Genomic DNA, 17,738 nt, shown 5'->3' on the forward strand with positions numbered 1-17,738 from the left:
GGTTGTAAGCTAATGTTTCCCCAGGTGGCGTTGTTGGTTCCCTCATTTCCCCCCTAAGATCCCGCCACACTGGCCACCAACCGGCCGGTGAAGTTTTCTGTCTCTAGACAGAAATGTAGTGTATATCTGAAGCTGGCAGGGGGCAGTCGCAGGCTTTCCTTGATGTGTTACTACCAGAGAAGAAGTCAATAGTTTAGTCCCGGAAGTTTGGGTACGTATCATTCAAAATAATAGCTCAAAAGTCGTAATTCTTTAAAGATGGTACATAATATGTTGTGTATCTAATCATCACACCCATTCAAAACTAATTGATGATATAATACATTTGAAAATACCACTACATGTTTATTTTTGGACTGTAAGGTTATAAGTTGCATAGTAGGAGCAACATAAGAGGGTTACAGGCAATTTACATACTGTGGCTATTCCAGAAGGTACAGTACGTGTCAAATCACCCAGTACACACTTTTCTTTCTCAGCGCAGTAACGTAAGTATTTCCAAAAATCATTATCCCAAGTATTTTCCTACACAAATGCAGGCCCTCAAATTCAGCAGTACTGAACAGAAGTGAAACGTAGAGTAAAGAGCAGACCCAGCTCTTCCAATGCTGATAGTGTATAATTGTACAACGTATAGCTCCACAAGAACAACCATGTCGAACCTAAATGGTATAGAAAGGGAAAGTGCTGCCACACACACACAAAAAGAAAATTAGAGGAATACTTCGACACAGGTACAATCCACATGTAGCAAGTTGTTTTCAGGCCATCGCATGCTAGTGTTGTAACATCTGGCCCATTACTTGTCTTTACACACCGCTGGTCGCCTGGCAACCTGACGGTGAGGAAAATAATCCCATAAATCACTGCTCCCATGCAAGCTAGTCTACAATGCATGTGCTTTCTCCTGCCATCCGGAAAGCAATACAGAAAACAATATTTGAAAAAAACTCATTGTTTCCTGCAACATTTTATAATTCAATTAAAACAGACTCGCGTCACCACTATTTATTTTGTTGTTGTACATTCGAGTTTAAAGTGCTTTTAAAACAGGCAGTTTCATGGCATGATCTAGTTTCTCCACTTGACGCTTTTATTCTGAAAATGCCCTTCGCGGAAATCCTGGTTCTGTTATTGCAGAGACTCGGAGCACAGCTGTTTTGAGCAGAACAGTCTACATTCACGGTTCAAATAGCACATTGCTGCTCTGGACGTTATCCTGACTACTCGGCGGTTCCTTTCCTGTCCTCTCGTCTCTTCAGCCACATCGTTGCTCCTTTTCGGCAGCCGTCTCGTGCCGTGTTCTGCGCTCACGAGAGGATGGTTTTGTCAACATCACACCAAGTCGCTCTGGCGTTCACGGCCGTGCTTTTCACGTTCGTCGTCCTGCCCAGGATGTTCGGCGTCGGCAGCGGGACTGGGGCGAAGGAAACTAGAGTGGATCCCCGCTACAGCAAGAAAGGTAGGAAAGCTCACTTTAGTCGCAGATGAAAAGGACACGGCAACATGGGTACTGTGCGCGTGTCCTTATACATGTAATTTTGCCTCGAGCGCGCTTGTCTCTCCACTTTGCCTCAGCTAGCGCGTGGACTAACAAGTGAAAATCACGAAAGAAGACCGTATGCACAGTTCATGGTCGAGACAGAAGGGTTTCTGTCCTGCACATCAACGTGTGGTTGTGCACCGGTGTCTGTTAAAGGTGCAACGCTCCGTTAAACACAATTCAAGTGATGCAGGCCAGTAAAGTCGGTACCCACTTTGTGTCGACCGAATTGTTTTCAAATGTTCACATCTGTCTCTTAAATCAGCGCAATGATTTCCACTAACAAGAAGTATACAGTGTATCATTTATGTTTTTGAAATGCTCTCTGTACTTTGTATTGCCACTCTCTGGGTAAAGGATTATCCTATCTGGCGATGGTTTGTTCCTTTCTGCCAGCTGTGACTCATCTGTAGCTTGATGTCCAACCTACAGGGACACAATACATTTCAATTCAATTTATTTTGTAATGCCCTAAATCACAAATTTGCCTCAGAGGGCTTTACAATCTGTACACACGCAGGGGGACACACTGGCCCCCCAATCCACCCAGTGCCAGAGCTGTGTGGTTTAGGTCTGGGTTGGGCATTAGCTGGACTGAATCACACTTTTAAGGAGTAGAAGTTACATTTAATATTGTTTCTTGCCATGGGCCACCTTGACTAAAGTAAGACGTTATGTTGCACAAGGGGAATTATTTGTCACCCTCCAAATTACCTGAACTTTTCCCTTTTGATTTACAAATGTGTTGAGTAAATGTAAAATTGCAAGCTTTTTCCTTGATTCAGACATTTCACATATTTATTGGGTGAATACATCAATAGCTATTTCCATTGAAAAGCTATAAGAAGCTGATAAACGATGCTGACATGCTCACGGACAGCAGTGTAAGGATAATTCTTTGTTGGTCCATCACCTTTCACATTTGAAACATTGTTAACTTAAAAATATTGATTGAAGCAGCAGCTTCATAATGTGTATACCTCACTGGGATCTTTTGACTGAATGAAAGATGTAGAGATCTAATCATTATGGGTGCTATGGTATCAATATTCATGTCAAAAAACATTTTGGTGTAACTTGCATTTGTGTATAATCTCAAAAGTTTGAACTTGTTATTAAAGGAAACACCTCGGTGGGAACCAGGTCTTCTCAACATGATCACACAAATGTGTGTCACTGTCCTCTGATACATGATGATGTATGTGTGAACCACACCTCTTAATGAAGAACAGCAACAGATGCTTAAAGGGTTCTAACAAACGTGATGAGGTCATTTCCTTTCTCATAAAGCTTTATTTCTATTTTCATCTTTTGTTTACATCTTTTAATTGGTCACTTTCTCAATAAATAGTCCTTCAGTTCAGAGTATTTTATGGAACCTCTTTTTTGAACTGACATTTCGTAAAACGAGACGTTCCTGAGAAAACCAGGCTTTATTTTGAAAAGCCTGTCTTGAATGAGCCCAACAAACTAAACCAGGATTTGAAGTGTCTTAGCTCACCGTAAATCTTAAATTGAAAACGTGTCCTAACCAGCACGTCCACAGTGCAGCAGTCAAGAGTAACCTTCAGGGGGAACATTCTGTCTGCGTTTTAGGTGTTTAGATTGATTGTAAGACACTGATCATTGTTGTATTCGTAGCAGCAGGTCAGGGTGCAGTCAGGGGTCAGCCCGTCAACCCGAACGCCCCCGGTTCATCTCAGACCGCCGAGAACATGCAGCAGATGAAGAAGCTGATGGAGCAAGAGCTGAAGAGTGACAAGTACAACCAGTACAAGTCCAACAGCAACAAGAGCTACGTGTTCACGCTGATGCCCCTCTACGCCATCGGAGTCGGAGTGTTTGCGGCCTACAAGTTTTTGAAGGTAAAGTAAACATTGAGACAAGCTACAACTTTGAAAGAGCAAAAAATGCATATATCACATCATTCTTTTCAACCCTCAGATCAAGTCTGCAGACGACCAGGCGCAAAAGGACAAATTTGCAAAGGGAGCCAAAAAGTCAGTGGAGGCAGGTCTGTATCGCGTGCGCTGGGCTTCTGTTTGCATATCTGTGTTATGTCTTTAGGTCAAACATATATTTGAATACCGTGAGTAATTCAAATATGGGGTTTCTACTTTCCCGTGTTTGTTTTGCGTGCAGAGAACCAGCTGAGCGAGCTGGAACAAAGGCTAGCGCAGACGGAGAGGATGCTCAATTCCATCCTCACGCAGCTGGACCCGCTCACTAACTGGTGAGTGAGGATCGGTGTTAGTTTTCATGCGCTCTGGTCTCCACCACGCCTTGTGTACAGCTGCGGTTTTGAAACATGATCCCCACTTTGCTGTCCCTTTTATCAGGCCTGTAGTATAAAGAAGCAAAAGCAGCATGTGTATGCATTCAGTATACCTTCAGTAGCTAGCGTAGCATAGAAGCCTTCAACCCCTCCAGGTAACAAGAATCACTATTCCACAGCGTTTAACCAAGAGGAGCTCCAGATCCACCGAACCATTGCGTGAGAGTCTATGGAGCAGAGTTCAATCGTTGACCCTGGTGACAGCTGGCTGATGCTACGCTATGATTGGCCAATCTGTGTTTGAGAGCCAGGACTTAGCGAAGGGTTAATTTGAGCTTCAGTGTCTTGCCCAAGCACACATGGACAGGGATTGAAACCACCGACCTTCTCCACAGGCGCCCCATAAATAGCACAATAATTATTCCAGTTTCTTTTCTCCTCCACTTAAAGGGCAGTGTTTGTTAGACCACATGCTCAGAGGAGCGCCTCTGAGATCAACGTGTTTTCACTTCTTATTTGTCTCCAGTGTGAAGTCCGTGGCCCAGGAGCAAAAGAACGAGATCATGTCTCAACTCCAGACCATCCGGCACCTGATGAAGAAGAGAGGAATGGACTGTCCTCCTCTGAACGGTGGGCTGACCGACTGTCTGACTGTTTTCTCAGGAATTAATATTCACACGGTTACTTAGACTCAGTTGGCTCAGGAATCACAAACCTCCAATGTTCGCATGCGTACATGCAGTATACTATCTGAGGGTGCGTTTTTCCAATGAAGACCCGAAACGGCAAACCTCAGGCCAGAGAATAAGATCTAGAACACACAGCCATGCCAGCCATGTTGCGTGTTTGGTTGTGACGAACCACAACTTAAAATTCAAGTCGAGTGGCCACATGGAGACGCATCACTTAAAAACAAATAGTTTTGAATCCGATTTTACTCTCCTCAATGTGGTGGCAGTCTGATGTCTGACTGCACGTCCCATTAACTTTCCCTGTCTTACATTTAGTTCTGGGAGACATTGATCAAATCAAATTTCTCTGTACTTTATTGATAGATGGTGATATAATGTGAAAATATTATACAGTAGGGACGGCCATTGATACTTTCAGGAGACATTTATGCAAAGTAGATACAATAGAAACATCAGATACAAATATATATATTTGTATTGTATTTTGTATATTGTTTTGATAACTATGAAAGAAAATATGTACTATGCTGGACATTTAACACTTAAAATATGAGCATGTCAGTGATCTCTGGTGGACGAATTATGGGATGGTCACACTGTTTCTAAATCACTGCCAACACATCTCTGGCACCTCTGTGCAGCCATTCCTTGTTACTTAATGTGACTCCATTATACACTGAACACAATTACTGTTATTCTCTCCCCATTATTTGTAAAAGTTTTTCTTTGCACACAAACTGCTTATTTCTCTCCAAGTTTGTTTAAATCCACGTCAGTGAGCACTTCTCCTCTTGTCATGATGACTCATCTCTATGGCCACAAATGTCTGCTTTTGTGTGACTTTGGTGTTTTAAAGAGTTAGTTTGGTTTCACCAAAGTCACAGAAACTAACTAACCGATGTAGGCAGCAGTAGACCAGCAACTCCTGTGCTCTGTGATGTCAAATTACTGTTTTTGCAAATGGAGTCTGGAGGCTTTGAACAGAGCATAGATAACCGCTTCAGTTCCCCTTCAGACCGGTCTGTCTGACAGCAAGTGATTCTATTTTAAGTATAGCTTAAAGTTAAAACACATTCTTTTAGGTGTCTAAAATACGTCCACAGCAGTACATTGTTTCGCTGCCGTTTGTTTCTCCGACTCCATCTACTCTAGGTAATACACTGACTATGGACAAGAACCTCATACCACCCCACTTCTAAACCGAACTATCCCTTTAATTAGTTTGTGTCGGGCTCCTCTTTGAGACTGTACTGTATCTTCACTTTGCGTCGCTTGTCTTCCAGAGGCATCCTGCGAGCGTAACCTGGACGACCTCATCGAGTCACTCGGAGCCGGCGACGCCTCGGCAGCGGAACATCCTCTGGCGGACGAGCAGAGCTCTCCAGGGACAGCAGAAGCTGAACAAGTCTATCAGAAGCGTTTGGAAGACGAAGCCGCAACAGAAGGTGAAGAGATGAAGGAGCTTGTACCAGAGGAGTCAGACGGGGAAGTGGAGGAAGATGGCAATGTGGAGGAGGAGAAGGAGAAGGAGGAGGATAAAGAGGAGGAGGACGAATTGGAGGACTCTGGGCTCATGCCTTCACTAGAGGACTCGTACGAGACAAACATTGGGGAGGCTGGAGCGAAGCAGCTGTCGTCCGGCCTCAGGCGACGCAACAGGCCTGACTGAACTCACGGCGGGACTTCTGCACTGTGCAGAGATGTGACAGATTACTATTGATATTTATTACCTGAAAGGCTTTCATTCCAAAAAGCCTTCAGTATAATCACCAAAAACATATATTGGCATTATAACCTAACAAGGAAAGCTCGCCAACACATAGGGCTTTATTTTCCTGTCACACTCCCAAGGACCAGCACCAACATGTGTGTTACATGTGTGTTACATGTGTGTTACATGTGTGTTACATGTGTGTTACATGTGTGTTACATGTGTATCGCGCCAAAGTCTCCCATAGAAGGCCATTAGTGATGGCTTTGTTGAAGCACTGAGGCTTTAACACCAGCTGCATTGAAAGCTCCACTCTGCTCTTTTTTTGGTTTTCATTATCAAATGTTGTTCATAGTACCTGGTACTTTTTTTAAAATTACATTTTATAAGAAATGTTGGCACCACATCAGTCGAGGTTCCAAGCGAGCCGTGGCGATACTGGAAGTAATTAGAATACTGCAGGCCACTGATTGGTGAGAGAAAATCGTCATGGGACATCCTTCACAAACCTGCCATTTTTTTAAATCGCCATATTACCGTCAATGGCGACTACAATTTTTGTTTTAGTTAACATGACACATTTTTTTTTAAATTGGCTGCCCTCAAAACTACGCACACAACTAACAAAATGCAGTTTCTCTGTTCGGTTACCGATGAAAAGATTCAGCAATTTACGCGTTGAATATTACGTTTTGCGCGGTGTCGCTATCGGCTGAGAATCCCGCCCACACTGAGGGTTTACTATCTGCAGTGGAAAACTAAATGGAGAAAAGGACCAGGTTTCCAAAATATTATTACGTAAATATTGAGCCCATCTCAACCGCTAGCGCATCACTGATCCTCCTCACCATGCAGTGAGCTCTTGTTCCCTGTATGGAAGCATCTGTATTTGCTTTATTTCCCACCACATTTATTCAGATTGTTCCTTTATGTCACTCATCCTCATAATTATGCCGTGCAGTCCAGACATAATTGATTTGTAGCGGTGAGGGATAAGAGATGCATAAAACTTCTCATATTACCCTCGCACAAAAAACGTGGAAAAGGTCTGACGCACGCGTGACCGTGCAACACATTGCCACCACACTTTGTGCTTTTATAAATAGCAGTTTGTAGGGAATATTCTGTTGTGCGTTCATATTGGTTTAGGTTTGCACTTGCTTGAATGTCAAACGTGTATAATCAACATATAATGAGGTGGTGGTCGATACCACCAATGTTTTTAGCCTTTACGATTACATTTCTCACGGTGGACAACTTGTCAGATGTCACTGATAACAGTCATGACTGCGTTCCATTCAAATTCAGTTCAAGGACTGTCTTACTGGGACAGTGTAATGAACCAAACCACTGTTAATGTTATTAGTTCCCCTGTGTGTTTCCTGCTATGAGAAGTACAAATGTCTGCCATGAAAATTGATGATTCCACCACGATTAATGCCACAGGACATGAGCCTGGAGCTCTTTATAACCCGGCTTTTCTGTTTGTTCTTCTAGAGAAAATGTGTTCTCATTGTTGCATCTTAACCCGGCACCATCCTGTGCTGCCTCCTGCTAGCGGGGATGAGAAAATTGCAGAGTTGTTGAAATAATGTTGCTTTCCTATTTTATTAATGCATACTAATAGATTACTTTTTTTTTATCACAGAGGGATGTTGCTGGATGTGATGAGCCTACTTTGACTCCAGAATATTCTAATGTACATAGAGGAAGTGTGAACCTGGGCTTGCGGCATGCCGCCTATACATCGACACATAACTGCATGTCTTTTTCCACTTTTCTTTTGGTGTCTACACTTTGTGACTGTATGGTGTTTTCATTTATTTATTCAGAAAGTTGATCATTTGATCAACCAGAGAGACATTAACTCTCAAACCATTTTTCTACCGTTGTAATACCTTTTGTGTGATTGTTTGTTGGATGCTGATATCGCAGTCATTTTTCTTAAATTGTGATGTTGAAGTCCTCGTGAGAGGTCACTGTGAGGGGGGCTTTCAGGTTGTTTCCATGCTGTCTGTTGCATAACATACATCCAAGCTACATTGGGGGTGCTTCTCCAAATATCCAAGTACAATGAAAACTTTTAGGTCCTGATTTTAAAAGAAAAGAAACCTTGCTGTAATTTGTGCGGAGGTCAGTTTCTACCCAATCATGACTGAACTATACAAGAATTATGGTCGTATGATGATTTTTGCATCACATGATCCAGTCTGTTACAGATTAGGACTGCACAGTTGAGGATATACCGAGGTTTCATTTAACCTTGCAGTACATAATAGTAGCCCAAATGTTGACGTAATAAAATTAGCTAAATGTTTGGTCATATTTTCCAAAATGAGATGCCCGTGTAGTATCGGTTGTCTCATAATACAAGATCCAAATAAGAATATGTATGTTGAAGCCCACAGATCATTGCCTTCTTAGTGATGTTTGACCTGGAGACACTGCAGGATGTTGTGATTGGTTTCATGTCGTCACTGAATTCGGACACTAAAGGTTTACACATCTTTGTACCCACAAATATTTGCCTTAATTTATTTTGTAAAATGTTTTGTATCACTCCTCGCCTTTTATGCATACTGTAGTTACATTTCTGCGTCGAGTGTTGTGTTTCATGTGTGGGTTGATTGAGGGAACTCAGAAGAAAATAAAACTACAAAAAAGGTGATGCTGTTGGTATAGACTTATTTTATTTATATACACATATCTTTTTCATAAACATTATGGAAGGATTCATTAAGAATTGTCAACCTTGTGGACACTGAAATGGGTGTTTTCAATTAATCTGACTGTTTAGACCACTGCTCAGGTTGACGTTTGATGCTGCGTTCAGGTAATTCAGGAGATTCTAGAATTACCAGTTTCCAACGTCGACATTCACTTTGTAATTAACTGGGAAGCAGTTGGCGCTCAATTATACAGAAGGGATGGAAAACCAAACAAACATGAATGCCCCCAAATCAGACAAACTCCGTCTTTCAAGTCAATTAAACCCATATCTAATGGATATAATGTTATATTGTCCATTAACAGTATTTCTGACACTCACACGACAAACTATGCGGTCATACAACTAAACTTGGAATGTTCTTTCCCATCTCTCCCCAATATAGCATGTACGCAGCATTAATCAGAGCTTTCTATCAGTATGGCATGAAGTTGTAGAAGAAGAAGTTAGGGAGCAGCGAAAATAAACAAATTTGACATTGCGTGCGACATAGTAGCAAACGATTGCTTTTTTTATACACACACACATTAACATTCATTCGGAGTTGTGTTTGTGGACACCTGACAAATGTAAGTCCATTATATTACATTTAAGCGCTCTCCTCCCACTTCTGAGGTTTAGCTAACGCAAGCATTCAGCGCATTGCTAGTTGAGTAAATGTAGCTACATAATTCAGCGTGGCTTTGTAGCACAAAGGCAGCTGTGCCAAAGTACTCTGTATATAATCCATCGGGCTTAATAATAATACTATTTATTCAGAAAGTTTGCCGCACTTCTCCTCACACAGCGTTGTCAACACCTGCGCAAAAAATACATCAAAACGTGCGGCCTGATCGGGAATCGTGTGCTATGTATTTCTTAGAGAGATTCACCCAGCGGCTTTCCCAAAAAACGGAGCAAAATGTCTCCATTCAAGGACAGTTTTCATAAAGTCACAGATTAAGTTTTAGGAACATTTTGGGTCCGTTTCAGATTTTCTAATGGGTGTGTATTGCACGGAATGTTCAGCGCTAGAGTGATGACATAACTGTCAGAGTGGAGCAGAGCAGGAAAATATTCTGTGATTTTTCCAAATAAATTGCTTCCAGTCCCACAGTTTTTACTCTTTGTACACCATTTTTGGCCAAAAAGCTTGGAAATGTTGTGCTGTTGCACACAGATGTCTATGAATCCAACAGACTTACACATTTGGCTCAAAGAGCTGCAGAGCGACATGATCTCCAACCAACTGCTCCATTAGACTCCATGTTAAATCTCACCACTCATTTCTCAAAGAAAGCAGACGGTACCAGTTTTGTATATTGCTCTGGAGCTCACATTTTCAACTCCACAAACATAAAAAACACATCAGCGTGTTCTTATTTATATAAACCTTATTTAAACAAGCCTTAATTATATAAACCTTATTTATACAAGCCTTATTTATATAAAGCTGTCTAATTGTCTAATGTGTCAAAAAGCCTTCATAATGTTTGCAGATGACACAACCCTAGTTCTCTCCCATTCAAATTTCAATTCACTGATTATGGAAGCTAATGCTGGTTTAATTGCCTATGCTACATGGTTAAAATTAAATAAACAAATAAAAATCTTTGAATATAAATACAAAATATAATTGTATTATCTTCAGTGGCAAAAGATCGTACACTAAGGATTTATCTAAAATTTAAATTGAATCTGTTGAGATGCCTCAAGTGTCATCTACAAAATTCCTAGGAATTATTGTTGATGAGAGTTTAAGTTGAGTAAACATATTGACTGTGTTAGTAGAAAAAGAAATAAATCTACTGGAATATTAAGGAGGGTTAGACATCTTGTCTTCTTATTCTTTATTACAGTATAATTTATCCCAATCATTCATATTGTAATGTAGTTTGGGAAAGTACTTTACTACTCTGCAAAAGATGTTGGTCCTCCAGAAACGTTCTGTTAGGATTGCAACCCGATCAGAGTCACACATCTCACCTGCTCCTCTATTTAGAAACTGCAGATTCTTACTATTTATGACATCAATATTTCTCAAACTTGTGTTTTCATTTATAAGATACTTTCAGGTGAAGGAATATTCCTGATCATTTCAATTCAGGTTCACTCTTACTCAACTCGTCAATCTTCACATCTTCATCCTCCTAAATGACTAGCAGAGGTCAATTTTCTGTAATTATGGAATTACTTTCCCCACCTAACAAAAAAATGTCCCTCTATAGAATGTTTCAAAAGGTGCCTAAAAGAAAATCTAATTGCTGTTTTGTAATAGTTCTTTTATGTCTTATTGTTCATGTATTTCTTGTTTTAGCTGTTCTATTACATTTATAGTTGTTTCACTCATAGGGACTTGTAACATTACCGTTGCTTATGAGTTACTGCAGGTGTATAAACCAAACAAACACAAGCCCATGCGTACTCTCACATGCACACACACTCGACACAATTACATTTTATTTTTATTTTGTTGCTTGTAATGTATTGATATTATTATCATATTTCATATCTTGTAAAAACATCTTGTCAATATTTCACGTAATCATATCTTATGCATATTCATTTTATGTTCTCTGTAATATTGTAAAATGGTAATATTATATAGGGGGAGGCTTCAAATAAGCCCCGTTGGCTTTTTGGCTTTTCCTGCCCTGTGATATTCATTTATCTCTGTTATCTTTGTTCATTTTTATTTTATTGTTTAAATTGTGCAAAAATAAATAAACTAAACTAAACAGCAAAACATCATTTCAAATACCACTAAAACCATTTCAGGTTTCCTAAATATAAATCATCACATTGACAGACAATGACACAATCAAGAGGTAGTAATACAAAATAATATTGTTAAAATATAACAAACAGAAAGAAGCCAGATATGAAAATAATGAATCTGTTATTGACACCTTGATATGATCTGCTATTAATCTGTAGTGATGTACATTTGTAACTATGGACCATTTCCTTTGAAATTGTATCTGAAATTACAAGGAAGTTAGCTCATGAATGAGATTGTAAAGGGCTTTAATTTTGAAATGCTACATCAGAATGTCCCAATATTCTCTGAGCTACACTTTCACGTTGTCTGATAATATTATTAATAGAAATTAGCTTGTAACTATAGACCATTTCCTTTCAAATCTAATCTAAAATTAGAATGAAAGTTGTCTCATGAATGTGATTTGAAGTTAGCTGAATGATATTTGAAAAGGCTTTAATGTTGAAATGCTACATCAGAATATCCTGATTATGCCCGAGTGACACTCTGAGGTAGTGTACTATTAATCTGAGGGCAAATTACTTTGTAATTATTGACCATTTCCTTTCAAATCTAATCAGAAATTCAACAAAAATTGGCTAAATGATTTTGAATCAGAATGTCCTGGTTCTCTCTGAGTGACACCGTGAGGTGGTCTGCTGTTAACCTGTCGTGAGATTTTGAAACTATGGACTATTTCTTTTAAAATCAAATTTGAAATTAGAAGGAAGTTGGCTCATGAATGAGATTTGAAAAGGCTTTAATTTTGAAATCCTATATCAGAATGTCCTGATTATCCCTGAGTGACACTCTGAGCTGGTGTATTATTAATCTACTATCATCTACTATCATCAATATGCTTATGTATCACTTTCACCATTTCACATCTGGATGCTGCCTGTTATGTGCATCTGCAGATTCCCAGTCGGCTACAGTGTGTGATCCCTGCACTGGATTCAAACGGAAGGAAGTTGTTGCTCCCCTTCTTATTCTGCAGATGGCGCCACAGGTACACAGTTAAAGCAAAGGCAATAAAGTAAGACATGTCCAACACTGTGCACTGGGTGGCTAAAGCATATCATTTATATGATATATCAACTTATAAATACTCAGTTTTCATTTATTCTGTAGGTATAAAAAATATAAAATGAAAAAAGCTTTATTTAGGAATGACTAGAAATCAACATCAAACCGAAGGACAAGCTCCCCTCCTTATTAATTCCAACAAAATGTAAATATTTTCAAGAGCTTCTCCAAAGTATCTGGTTAATTAAACCACCCCCTCTAATCATAACTTATAATTAGACATACAGAGTTTATTAATGGCTTTCCCTCATGCAGCGGAGGAAAAAGATCTGGGATTCATCGCAGATTAGCTTGACTCTCTCAATTAGGAAAGCAACATTTAATCAGCTCAATTGTCTTCCACTGGGACTTCTGCCTAATTCCATCCAAGGGCCCGTGGTTAGCAGGATCATGTGTTTTTTTAAATTGTACACTATGGTTGGGACTGTTTGCAGCAGAGCCTGCATGAGCTGCGAAAAAACCTAATTCTCTCCACCGCTCCCTTCAGGGCGAAAGTGGAATTTCTACTCACACACACACACACACACACACACACACACACACACACACACACACACACACGCACACACACACACACACACACACACACACACACACACACACACACACACACAAAACATTCTTAAGGGTGTTAAAGCATTTATAAAGGAATGTTTTAAGGGTGCTCAGTAGTGCTTTATATGCTTATTGACATAGATTACATGCTCTTTGATCAATCTGATGACTTGGCTGTAATTGTTAGCTGCGGTAATTGCTTATGTGATGGACTTGTACCCAATTTTATTCCCCAAACGGTCTTGTTGCCTCAATCAGGGCAATTTAGATTTAAACGCTGGGGAGTAAAGCAGGGTAAATTGGAGAAGAGTTGTCCAACTTGTTTGTGCTGCTTTCATAGAAAAAGGTGTCGGACTATATGGATCCAACCACGCTGTTTCTTTGAGGTACTCTCATTTCAGTCTTTGACCACTAGTAGCACTATGGCAGCTTGTCCCCATTGTCTTTGTATCTGGAGTATGAACATGAGTACTCAATGATTTCACACCGTTCCTCTGACTGACAATTTGGGTCAGTAAAGCATGCCAAGAAACATTGCAATGCACTAGCAAAAGGCCGGGAAGACGACTGATAACTAGCAAACATGAATATTAAAATGAACTAGAAAATGCATTTCCTGCTGAAAATGCGTTGGAATGCTGAAAGCTGAAATTAATTGCAAAAACATTGCTGAAAATAGATATCCAATTAAAAAAAAAATTGTAAAAAGCTTAATAATTCAAAAAGTTTAAAGATTACAAATTGCTGAAAATACAGAAATGGGAGACTACCTGTCTGAAAAATGTTGTAGCCCGAAAGCATTTAAACTGCACTGCTGAAAACCCTTCTGGTTGAAATGTTGAACTATGGTGTCTGTAGCTGAAAGTATGAGGAAGAAGAAGGCTTTGAAAGTTGAAGAAGTTTAACAGGATTTGAAAATATTCTCCATAGATATCCCATTCAAAAAGAAATTCCAAAAAGCTGAATAATTCAAAAAGTTTAAAGATTAGAAATATGAAGAGATATAGCATACATGAGCTGAAAGAGCTGAACATTTTGATAGTTGAACGGTTTCTGTAGCTTTACAGCATTCCAACAATAATAAAAAAGATTTTCATGAAGTCAAACCTCAATATTTTAGGTTTCTATTTTTCAGCAATAGCCTCTCAATGTATTTACATTCTGTAACAAGCTCTCTATTTATTAGTTTTCATTGTTTCACACGTACTGGACTCAAATTCCCTGTTAGGGTTGTTGTCGTCTGGTCTCTACAGATTTCTGCAACACCGTTTCCCAGTCCTGGTCCAGCCTCGTTCTTCGGCTCATTCACATGAACGGAGGAAGTCTAGGAACTCTAGTGATATAAATAAGGGATATTTTACTGTTCTTTCTCGGAAGTTGTTTCACTTTTCTTTTTCTTTATAATATCCGCTGATTTATGAGACGTCTCTTTCAAATGTAAGTTTATGGAAAAAAAAGTATTTTTGGGTCCAATGTGACCAGTCCTGAGTTTGGCCATGACCTAGAATTAGCTTCAAATCCCGGTGCTCTTCTTGTGGGCTCGCGTTTATGGCAGAGAGAGTCTAAAGAAAAGACTCCATTGCAAGGCATTGTGGTAGACGTAGGGTTGAGTTTTTGGGGGTTTGCCTCATACTAGGGACTAAATGTCTGGACCTCTGCTGCCTTTTTATTTATTTTATCCATCTCTATGAGGGCCCACTGGGCCTTCGTATGGTGCCACGTTGCCCTCTTACTGTTATAGAAACAAGATCTAAGCATGTAAGTATTTCAGTTTTTTTGTCATTATTTGAAGGGGCATTTGAAATATATTTGAAGTTTCAGACAGTGAACTGTCCTTTTGGTCCCTGGATGTCTTCCCTGTCAGCAGGATTGTTTGTCAGACCTCTGGGAGGGAGGCGGAGGTATTGTGCTTCATCAGATATAAACCCAGCAGACAGTCTATGCAGAGAGTTCAGACTGAAAGGGCAGAAAACTCTCCCTGCCTCTCTCTGACACGACCGCTGCTCTGTAGTACTGTGAAAGGAGACCATTTCAATAGTATTAATCATAATCTAATTCATTTCTCTGTTAGGATCAATAGGATCAAAAGGATACAATCATTCATTCTTTATTCTATTGGCCAAAATGTATTTGGTCCCATTGAGCATTTTTAGCAGTTCCAGCTTCTTGTCCTCTCCTGTGGCCTAGATTAGCTTTTTATTTTGAGCACCATGTTGTTCCTGTTCATTAGGATAAGACACTGACACTTGCTTTTTCTTTTCACAAACCCTCTACTTGTAAAACGTTGAACACAATCACGTTCTTCACGTTCCTGTTCTTGCATTACTGATTGATGCACTTGTGAACCTGAATTAGAAGCAGCCAAGGCCGCCCGTCTAGCCGCCAGCCCCCTCTGGAGCTGATCCTGTGGCTCTACTTGGCCAAGGACCATGGCTTTTCTTTTTTCTTTTTCACTCTCCAGTTCCCAATAAAGATCAGCAATCTGGCTGCTCTATTTTTAGTGAAGATATTACTGGGAGGGAGAAGGGGGGTGAATGAATGCTATTCGCTTCCTCTGCTGGTCAGTGCAAGGATGGCTGTTTATAGGCAAGGACCGTCTTGACCCACTTTAAAATGCTTCACCACCTGTGATGAATGGCCTCGTTAGTAAACCATTAAGTGCTCCTGATTTCAAAGTTCACCGGCTGGTTCATTTTAAACTGAAATGGGAAGCAGCAGGTTGTGTCAAATGAGTAACGCTACCACAGTAGATGGTAGTTTTTCGTGTAGTGTTTGACCTGGATGGACCTCTGTTGGTGATCAGTGATATTTCCTGTAAGGTTGACCCTGACCTGAAACGATACTGAAAATGTAACTGATGTAAGGGACTCCACAGCAGATACTACTACACGTACTACTCTACTCCTTGATACACCACAGTCAAAGCCAACTGCAGTTTTTACTGTTTTTACTGCAGTTGTGCTGAACATATTGTTCATTGATTGGACAATGTACTTTGTCATCTAAAAATCAAATACGTTTAGAGTCTTTTAAACAGTTTTCCGCAAGTATGACTAAATCTAAATATCCATTCAGTGCAGCAACTCCCAGTACTGTATATTAGATAACAGCATCCTTTATTAGTCCCACAGCGGGTACATTTGCCGTATTACAGCAGCAAAGTGGACAGTGCAACAACAAGAGACATCAGTAAAAAAACGAAACAAGTTTAATAAATAAGTAATCTAAGAGTAAAGGTATAATAAATATAATAAACCGAAACAAAACAACAACAACTAAAATACGATATAATTGGACTGAATGGGCGGGTTCACATTATTGCACATAAGTAGGAAATTTGACGTGTTGATATTGCACAGAGTTATTATGTTATATTTATTTTGCACATAACTAATTAGCCCGTTTCTATGAATACTGGTGGTGTACCCCTGCTATTTTATTTTTTTTTGTTGTAAGGTAATGTTTTTTTTATTTTTTTGCGCAATTCAAACAATAAAATAAAAAATAAACAAACATAACAGAGATAAATGAATATCACAGGGCAGGAAGAGGCAGAAAGCCAACAGGGCTTATTTGAAGCCTCCACCTATATAATAACATTTTACAAAATTACAAACAACATAAAATAATATATACATAAGAAATGACATCACAACAAAACAAACAACAAAAGAAAGAAAGAAAGAAAGAAAAGAAAAAGAATGTAATTGTGTCGAGTGTGTGTGCATGTGAGAGTACGCATGGGCTTGTGTTTGTTTGGTTTATACACCTGCAGTAACTCATAAGCAACGGTAATGTTACAAGTCCCTATGAGTGAAACAACTATAAATGTAATAGAACAGCTAAAACAAGAAATACATGAACAATAAGACATAAAAGAACTATTACAAAACAGCAATTAGATTTTCTTTTAGGCACCTTTTGAAACATTCTATAGAGGGACATTTTTTTGTTAGGTGGGGAAAGTAATTCCATAATTACAGAAAATTGACCTCTGCTAGTCATTTAGGAGGATGAAGATGTGAAGATTGACGAGTTGAGTAAGAGTGAACCTGAATTGAAATGATCAGGAATATTCCTTCACCTGAAAGTATCTTATAAATGAAAACACAAGTTTGAGAAATATTGATGTCATAAATAGTAAGAATCTGCAGTTTCTAAATAGAGGAGCAGGTGAGATGTGTGACTCTGATCGGGTTGCAATCCTAACAGAACGTTTCTGGAGGACCAACATCTTTTGCAGAGTAGTAAAGTACTTTCCCAAACTACATTACAATATGAATGATTGGGATGAATTATACTGTAATAAAGAATAAGAAGACAAGATGTCTAACCCTCCTTAATATTCCAGTAGATTTATTTCTTTTTCTACTATCCATCCATCCATCCATCCATTTTCCTCTGCTTA

General features: G+C 39.5%; 1 protein-coding gene across 2 annotated transcripts; it reads left to right on the plus strand.

Moving 5' to 3' along the window:
- Nucleotides 1-1,149: 1,149 nt before the first annotated feature.
- Nucleotides 1,150-8,872, plus strand: LOC306713691 (uncharacterized protein). Of its 2 annotated transcripts, none has more exons than XM_079183483.1 (6): nucleotides 1,150-1,462; nucleotides 3,185-3,408; nucleotides 3,488-3,557; nucleotides 3,686-3,776; nucleotides 4,345-4,448; nucleotides 5,794-8,872. In XM_079183483.1, exons 1-6 carry the CDS (start codon nucleotides 1,321-1,323, stop codon nucleotides 6,177-6,179), a joined length of 1,017 nt encoding a protein of 338 aa, XP_079039609.1. In that variant the 5' UTR covers nucleotides 1,150-1,320; the 3' UTR covers nucleotides 6,180-8,872. The 2 variants fall into 2 exon arrangements, with proteins under 2 accessions (XP_079039609.1, XP_079039610.1); XM_079183484.1 differs by having other exon boundaries at nucleotides 3,188-3,408.
- The last annotated feature ends 8,866 nt before the right edge of the window (nucleotides 8,873-17,738 follow it).

Source organism: Pholis gunnellus, assembly GCF_910591455.1.
Source record: "Pholis gunnellus genome assembly, chromosome: 22".
NCBI lineage: Eukaryota > Metazoa > Chordata > Actinopteri > Perciformes > Pholidae > Pholis > Pholis gunnellus.

Excerpts from the sequence above, each read along its gene's own strand:
- LOC306713691 (XM_079183483.1), top strand. The coding sequence starts at position 1,321 with ATGGTTTTGTCAACATCACACCAAGTCGCTCTGGCGTTCACGGCCGTG. Across the intron at positions 3,558-3,685 it reads CAAAAAGTCAGTGGAGGCAG|AGAACCAGCTGAGCGAGCTG; the intron begins GTCTGTATCGCG and ends TTTTGCGTGCAG. Across the intron at positions 3,777-4,344 it reads CTGGACCCGCTCACTAACTG|TGTGAAGTCCGTGGCCCAGG; the intron begins GTGAGTGAGGAT and ends ATTTGTCTCCAG.